Raw genomic sequence first — 8,721 nt, forward strand, 5'->3', positions numbered from 1 at the left:
AGGCAGCTCTTAGTTTGTTCTCAATTCCAGGAGCCAATCATCTTCAGGAAAGGGGCGTGTCTTGTGAACTTTGTACTCTAATAAACAGAGTTCTAATTAAGACCTGTTTATTTGTTTCAAATACACAGATAAGCACGTGTGCCGTGTGCTGCAGTGCTGATGCGCCTCAGCGCTCTGTGTGTACACACTCAACCGCCGTAATCCCACTGCACGAGAGCCCGGAGCCAATCGGCTTCCAGAAGGGGCGTGTATTGTGGTTCCTGGGGCGGGGCCCTGGCTACTATATAAGGCGCAGCGGAGCGGGGAGTTGGAGAGTAGTGCACCTGAGCGGACGAGCAGCCTGGAGACACGCAGCGGAGGGGAAGAAGCTTCGCGTGGAGAGAGAGGGAGAGCGCGCGCGTGGAGTGGATACGCAGGGGGGGAGAAAATAAAAAAAAAGGAACCGATGGAGCTGAAGGAGCCGTAGACCCGGGGAACCACGCAGGTACTCTTCTCCACACCTCCTGCTTGTTTTCTTTTGTTTCTGTGCGCGTGCTGTGCTGAGTTGCATAGTAACTAGCAGGTTTTTGTTGTTATTATTTTTATTCTCTTTTTTATTTTGGTCAGTATGTAGATGCTGATCACTTTTTTTTCTCCAGTGAATGTGTGTAGCAGAGTTGTGGTGGGCAAATACCCCCACCTCCCACCAACACGCACACCACACCAATGTTTACATGCAGGAATGTTTTTCTGGCTGCTGGACTTCACTCTGTCCTTCTTCTCGTTCCACAGCAGCATCGGCTTCTGCATCCCCCGATCCCCCTCCTCCCCCCCTTCCCCCCCCCTAACCTCCTGGCCCCGTCATTGATGGGCAACCAACTGGACCGGATCACCCACCTGAACTACAGCGAGCTACCCACCGGGGATCCGTCGGGCGTGGAGAAGGACGAGTTGCGCGTGGGCGTGGCCTACTTCTTCTCCGACGACGAGGAGGAGCCGGACGACAGGTCTCCGTCGGACAGCTTCAGGGACGATAGCCCGAGGCATGGAGGAGGAGGCGGCGGCGGTGGTTGCGGGAGCGGCGACGGCGGCGGCGGCGGGGTGGACGGCGACGGCATTGGCATCGGAGAAGACGGCGAGGCGCCTCCGCTCGACGAGCTCGAGTACTCGGCCTTCTGCTGCCACGAGTGCATCTTCTCGAAGCTGCGCGCCAGCGAGGACCTGCGCGTGCACACGCCCGCGGCGCTGCTGAGCATGTGCAAGCCGGGCGACGTGCTGGAGCTGGTGGCGCGCGCGCAGCCGCCGCACTGGGCCGTGTTCGCGGGCGGCGACCGCGTCGTGCACCTGCACAAGGGCGAGATCCGCGCGGACAGCCTGCTGGACGTGAGCGGCGGGCGCCCCGGGCGCATCGTCAACGAGCGCTACCGCTATCGGCCGCTGCCCGCCGAGCTGGTGGTGCGCAACGCCGCCGGCCACGTGGGGTTGCGCGGCGGCGAGGTGTGCTGGGGGGACTCGGAGAGCTTCGCCGCGTGGTGCCGCTTCGGCAAGCGCGAGTTCAAGGCGGGCGGCGAGGCGCACTCGGCCGAGCAGCGCTACTTCCTCAAGGTGCACGCGGCCCACAGCACCGTGCGCACGCTCGTCTTCCGCAGCCTCGAGGACATGATCCGCGAGCGGCGGCGCGTCGACGCCAGCGGTCTGCTGCACGAGCTGCGCCGGTGAACGTACAAACACACAAAGAAAGAAAAACACACAAACGCCTTTTTTGGGGACGTCCCGGGACTATGCATGCCTATGGAGGGGGGAACAAGTCAAACACAAGGGCTGCGAGAAGACTTTTGAGCCAGGAGTGTTGCGCGTGCTCGCGGTACAGCTTTTTTGGAGGTTATTTGGGGTCGAAAACCTCGCTCCCCTTTCCCCAAGTCACCATGCACCTTTACAGAAACAGAACGCCCCCCTGAGCCAGATGGGCGCTGGGATTGGCGCACCGTTGCTTTCAACTGAACTCTCTTTTCCTCCCTTTATCTTTTGAAACTCCCAGAGCTTCAGCATTCGACCCCCTCGCTCCCCCTCCCACCCCCACCCCATGCAACTTTGCATAGTAACCGCACAAACCCCTGCCAAACTCCTCACACGTCTCTCTTTATTTTGTTACAAACACGCAAACGAAATGTACATTCTTCTGTTTTTTGGAGTCCATATTTTTGTATTTTGAGTTAGTAAGTTGACGAGAAATCTTTGTTTCTATTGAAATAAAACTTAGATTGCCCTATGGAACATCCCATGAAGCGCTTGCTGTGGTGTGGAGCATTGCAGTGTGTGATTGTGCGTGCAGAATTGCAGTGGTGCGCTCGCTCACCTCTACCTCTACCTCTCTACCTCCAACGGCTTGCAGCATGAGCAGCGTTCCAAACCCCACACAAGCCTCTCACGTGCTTTCCTGGAGTGACCCATTGCTTTGTTTCTTTGTAATCAGGAGAATCAGCGTGCATAAATCCACTGATGATGGTTTTGGTCTTTGGTCACCTTCATGACCACTGCACCCTATTAATGCATTTCTTTTGATGTGATGGTGCATCAGTGTGTGTGAAGTTGATTAAACTGGGCTGGTTTGAGCTTCTTGCCTTTTAAAGTGGTAGTTCAGAATCAGCTTTACATAGTTTTCCCCTTTTCCCAAATGTAGTTGTTTAACCAAGACTTCATTGGTGTCTAATGGTCATAGCTTTAGTTTTGCACTCAAGCTGCATGGCTAATATAGCTAGCAAGTAGTGGATGCGTATGTACACCAATTAGCACTGTGTAGACTGCATGCCTAAGTCATGAAACCCTAGTTGAGTTGTTCAGTAATCTCATATAAGTTTGCAACCACTGCATGGGATACTGTTTTCTATAAAAATTCTGACTGTAGTTTTGTCAGTTTTTATAGGTAACACTGAGTATGGTGATTTAGGCATGTTGTATGCATTATATTTATCTTAACAGATAGCTGCATTAGCTAATATATCTAACTGTAGGATTGTTAGCCTCGTAGCTTCAGTGCAAAACTAAAGTTAACTTTAGAACCAAGCATGTCTTGGCTGACTGATTGACGTAATAGGGAAACACTTGCATCTGCTCAACAAATTTCAAGCAATGGAGAATTTGCATTGTTTTGATGCTACAGTCTAAAGTCAATGCTAACGTTGGAGCCAGAATTCTCCTTTAATGTTTCTGCCTGGGAGAAGCTACAGTGTTGGATGCATTTTAGCGCATTTGGCTAGAGGCTCTGAGAAGCAGTTTTGGAAGCGACCATGAGCTACGGTGACATGTTGATAAATGGCGATTGCTCTGTGTTCTCAGCCAGTGTCGGCTCACCAAAGAGCAGGTTGAAAAGTAAAGGTTAAAAATCGTGTATGTAGCCTCAGTGCCACAAAGCTATGCAAATTTTATTCCTCAAAGACGTTTGGAAATGCTAGGGAGTCCAGAGGAGCATTCATCCAAATCCGCTACACTTCTCATTTTGACTGCAGGGACTGTATAGAGAAATAGTGTGTGTGTGTGTGTGTGTGTGTGTGTGTGTGTGTGTATGTGTGAGAGAGAGAGAGATGCACTATCCAGTACTGGTAAATACAGTCATGCTCTGCTGGCTTTTCTATTAGAGTCTGTAGCTGCAGCTGGGATCTGTTATGCTTTATGTGTATGAGGAAGCTGATTGGCCTGCAGTATCTTTGTGTGAGGATTCTGTTTACAGACCTTTTGCTAGCCAAGGCTAACAAGTCATGTTCATGTCATGGCAAGGCCATGCAGTTTTGTCATAAGCTTTGGCCATTGGGTAACACTTACTTACTTACTTAATACTTACATAGGTACTACATAAAACATGTATAAACACTGAATGACATATTTAAGAAGCGATATTTGAGTATTTGTGACCAGCTTATGCTAGTAACCGCAAGATGACATAAGATGTTCTATGAAGTAAGTCTTTTATGCATTGACAGAAGGGACTTTAAAGTAATGGACAGTTGTTCTATTTATAACAATATTATGAAGCTTAATTCCCAAGTAGGAGAACTCTAGAAGAAAGTCTAGTTTAGACCTTTAAATCTGTTCTACATAGTTCTTCATGAGTAAACGTACAAAACACTTATGTCAATACAATGTTATGTACTTCTGCTTATGATAGCCTGTGATTCCTGGCATAAATACTCAAGTATTGTTTTATGAATGTCATTTGAAGCTTAGGCAGCTGTTATGACGTCTTTATGTAGGTAGCCTTCAAATAGTGTTACCGAATATTGTTTTAGTTTTTAAGACACTTTGAGAAATATCTCCTTTATGTCTATGAATGCATTTTTGCTGTCATATCGAAACTTATCGAATTTAATATTTTTACTGTAGGGCAGCTTTCACAAGGCTACATGACATCTACGTAAGTTCATTATGACAACTCATATAAACCTACATAAACCTTTATGAAGGCTTACCCCAATAGGCAAGGTCTGTCATAAAGGCTGCTTTGAAGTCAAGTTGACATAACGTCTATATGAGGTGACATTTGGTTGTTGTGATTATGGCTTTTTGGATCGAATGGCAGCACATTATGACAGCTGATGTTGTAGCGTATATTACAGTGACATAATGCTGTTGTGACATAACATGAATCTCATTCCACACAACTGAAGAGTTTTGCTTTGAGTGACTTTTTACTTCCAAACAATAGGATCTAATTGCTCACCATGTGGCTATAAATGGGCAATTAAATGGTCCAAAATTCTGAAAAGCAATTTTTTAAATATTAAAATTAAAAGTGTATTTAGTCATCGTTTCAGAGAATCAAGGTTTTATTATGCCATTGACAATGTATGTTGTTTTTTGTCTAAGCCAGACTCCAGATATACCTCTATGATCTATGTCCAAGGCATGTCAGAACAGGCACAGATAGACCTGAGTCCCTGACCCTTTGCTCTCAGACTGAACATTTGCTTTCCTAGTTGACATTTATAATATTTGTACTTCGTATGACTTCCACCATTCCTCAGAATATGTTTCAGTGAGTTGAGTCTCGGCCTTGGCCTGGGAATAGACCTAGTGGTTCGGCTCTTGTTCCATGAGCTTCCTCACTCTTGGGCGCTGCCTCTGGTGTAGTACTGACATCCTGTGATGTCGTCACCTCAATAAACTCTGACCTTTTACAGATGCACACGAGTAATCTCTTTAGCTTAGCACAAATCACAAAATGTGGTTATTATGATCGAAATTCAAACAAAATGTTAACAGTAAGTGGCATTATAACTAGCATAGTGGATGAGGTTTGCCCTTGTACACTGAGGTTCAAATTCCTGGTCTGGCATTAATGCTAGTGATTTTGGCTGCCTTGGGAAAAACTCTTTAAGCCTACATTTAGTATCCTCTGAAACATGATTTCACTGTCTCTTTTGATGGGAGTCTGCAGTTAAATATGAGAATATGCTGTTGATTCATTGAATTCACATTCATGTTGCCTTTTTCTACCAATTTCCCTCCAAAATATCTGCATGGGCCTGTCTTAAGGATCCTGTCTTACATCTGGTTGCTTTATGACTTGAACCTGCTAAGATTTTACCCACATGTATTTACACTTTGTAGTTAATTGCATCTCAGGTTAGTCATGTTAAAATCTGATTGGTGTATGCCAAGTAATATGCAAATGAGCTCATATACAGCAACCAGTTGCCAGTGTTGTTCATTCTTTTCAAAAGGTGTTTGCTGCTCTGAGAACCACCATTTTTCATGGTGGTGTTCACTTACTTACACTGGCACCTGATACTAGAAAATGGCTGTTCAGAATACGTTTCAGTGAGTTGAGTCTCGGCCTTGGTCCGAATAGACCTAGTGGTTCGGCTTCGGTTCCATGAGCTCCCCCATTCGTGGGCACCCCCTTTGGTGCAGTACTGACCGCTTGTGGAGATGTCACCTCAGTAAAACCACAATTTTGCATTATGTTGTTCACTTAATTACACTGGCACCTGATACTAGAAAATGGTTGTTTAGAGTAATTAGCCTCCTGTGAAGTCTTCTCCATCTTTGACCATGTGCACTGTAGTGTAACGTATAGCGGGATGGTGAATAACAACCAGGCAAAATAAAGATTAACCAAAACTGGTGCATTATTAAAGCTTAATAGCTTGGCACGGAGGCCAGTGACGCTAACTTTAGCTTGAATTCAGAGGAGAAACTTATGTCAGAGACTGAACTATGGAGCAGCTCCAGCTCAATGATGGCAGTCAAGGGGCGGTCACTTCCTAGCAAATGAAGGCATCAAACTTTCAGCTCAAGCAACCTAGGAGCATCCATAACACTTGGGCTAACAGCCAAAGACTTCAGTAATACAAGGAAAAACTTAAAAGCACACAGAGGAGAACATTTGAAACATTTTTCTGGCTTTACAAGATGTTCAGTGCTAACATAGATGGTTGAGAAACAACAAAATTAAACAATGAATTAAAAAAAAGCATCTTTACATCAATGAAACCAGGGAAATCATTTAATCATTCAACATTAAAGTGGCAGGTTTTAATGTCTAATAACAAGGTGATTTTAGCACCAGAAGCCACCCCTTCAGATGAGCTAGAGCTAAAGCTAAAGCTAACACTGTAAATATGAAAGAAAAATAGAACCACCCTCCAGATGATCAGGATCACATGTCAGACATTGTACATTCCTCAGTAACACCTTTCCACCATTTCCTAGCCTAACAGTACTGACTGATTTACTGCCACTGCTGTTCTTACTGTAGGTTGGTTTTGAAGAGTTCTTCCTTTGCCTGATGGAGACAGGAATGTTTAGAGATGTTTGTTACTGTCTGGGAGAAGGGTCAAGCATTATTTAGCAAATGATCAATTGGGAGTGGTTTTGGTTGTCAAATGTGGCTTGGAGAGATGGTTGCATTTACACTTCGCCTCAGACCACCTCTTCAAGTGGTGGGAGCGATTGGATTGAAACTAAGGCTTATTATTATTCAGTAACTACAGTGACTTAAATGCAAACTGGTTGAGCATTTTTTAGGTTATAGAAGTGTGTGATAAAATTTTGGGCCTGCTGGTAGGCCCTGGACATTTATGGGGTTAAACCTGTTTTGTCTGGGCCTTGGGCACATTTACACCTGCATTTTTAGGAGGATATAATCCTGATAGTCATTAAACATGCAGGTGTAAACAGGATGAAAGTGTATCCAGCTTGTGTCTGGAGTGTTCCACCCACCTGCAATGAGCTGAGGAGCGTCAGAAAGCATCGTTAATATGGAAAACAGGAGTTGGAGAACAAGCAAGGCAGGTTTTTTGAGGCTTTGGAAGGATTATCCACTAACGGTCATTTGCACTCTGTGGAACAAGTTTAAACTTGTTATGTATGCATACGTTACATGCAGAAAACTAGTTTGCACCATTATCTCAATGTCTTGGTTAGTTCCTGTTTGAGCAACAGCCACGCTTGGACCCTGCGCCTCCGGCAGGTGGTCATGGAATTCCCCGCTTTGACCTTTACTACCCCCTCCTCCTTTCTTTCTCTCTTTCCTCTCTCTTGCTTCTGACAATCTGTCATCGTTGTTGTCTTTTTGAGGCTGAAAATTGAGGGTAGTGGGGCGGCGGGCTATATGTGGAGAATGGGGACAGGGAGAGAAAGAGCAATGGGCCCAGGGAGTTAAAGTTGCCAACACAAGAGCTGAACAGAACATCTTTAGCCTGAAGTCAATCTGTTTCTGAGTGAAATCTTTCTGTGTGTGTGCTCATCTCCCTTCACAGCCTGTTTCTAAGGAAACCTAAGCCCTCATGGCTTCACCTGTGCCTTTTGAATGCTGTGCAGATAGAAGCTTGGCCAGACCGCAATAGTTGTTCTTCATTTAATGTCTTCAATACTGCCACTTCACGAGTTTTTCATCAGAAAGTTAACTAGCCTGCATGTGTGCTCTTTGTTTTGTCTCTTTTCATGGAAAATAACCCTCAGCAACCAGTCCTACAAAGCTCCATAGCAACCATGACTCCCCTACAGACTAAACCGTTTATTTCAAAGACCTCTTAAGGCCATCAACTGAACAATAAGGCTGCAATTTAAGACCTGTTAGTTTAATAACTACTATAAATTACAGTATTTGGGGACTACTATGAGTGCAGAAGTCATCATTTGCTGACGTGAAATTGCATCAGAATTGGCAAAAGCAGCCTGAATGCCAACTTACACCTTTTGGAAGAAGCTTTTATGAATGTGTTTGTAGGTTTCTGTTGCTTGTTATGATGTCATGTAGCCTTATGAATGCTGCCCTTCAGTAAAATGTTACAGAATGCATTTGTAGGTAGGGATCTGCCTGTCTATGCTTAACCCACAAGGGCATTTACTAGAGGACAGCATTCATAAGACTCTATAGAAAGCAAACATCTGCATATTTTAATGCACAATTACTGTTTGTTTGCTGAATTTAACATATTAATGAAATAATAAAGCATAAAATGTGGCCTTTGCAGTGGTTATGGCACATTCCAAATATGTTAAACTCAGCAATTAAACAGAGATCATGCAATAAAATTTGTAGAAATATGTCCTATTTAATTAGCTCTCTGTAGAGAACGTATTTTCACCTTGAAAATCAACAAAATATGTAGTTTGACCGGGAGTATTCAGACTTTTGCATATGACTGTACACGATGACTCACATGAAACCTACACGAACATTTATAAATATTCTGAAATAAGCATCAGTTTCAATAAAGGCTGCTTTATTTGCCAATTTTG

At 44.7% G+C, this 8,721-nt stretch overlaps 1 protein-coding gene across 2 annotated transcripts; it reads left to right on the top strand.

Annotated features, from left to right (window-relative positions):
- The first annotated feature begins 329 nt into the window (after positions 1-329).
- On the top strand, positions 330-2,260 carry lratd1 (LRAT domain containing 1). Of its 2 annotated transcripts, none has more exons than XM_036582725.1 (2): positions 330-484; positions 772-2,260. In XM_036582725.1, exon 2 carries the CDS (start codon positions 847-849, stop codon positions 1,696-1,698), a length of 852 nt encoding a protein of 283 aa, XP_036438618.1. In that variant the 5' UTR covers positions 330-484; positions 772-846; the 3' UTR covers positions 1,699-2,260. The 2 variants fall into 2 exon arrangements, with proteins under 2 accessions (XP_036438618.1, XP_036438619.1); XM_036582726.1 differs by having other exon boundaries at positions 775-2,260.
- The last annotated feature ends 6,461 nt before the right edge of the window (positions 2,261-8,721 follow it).

This window comes from Colossoma macropomum, unplaced genomic scaffold (genome assembly GCF_904425465.1).
Source record: "Colossoma macropomum unplaced genomic scaffold, Colossoma_macropomum, whole genome shotgun sequence".
NCBI lineage: Eukaryota > Metazoa > Chordata > Actinopteri > Characiformes > Serrasalmidae > Colossoma > Colossoma macropomum.

What these genes read in the sequence shown, in the direction of transcription:
- lratd1 (XM_036582725.1), top strand. Translation starts at nt 847, where the DNA reads ATGGGCAACCAACTGGACCGGATCACCCACCTGAACTACAGCGAGCTA.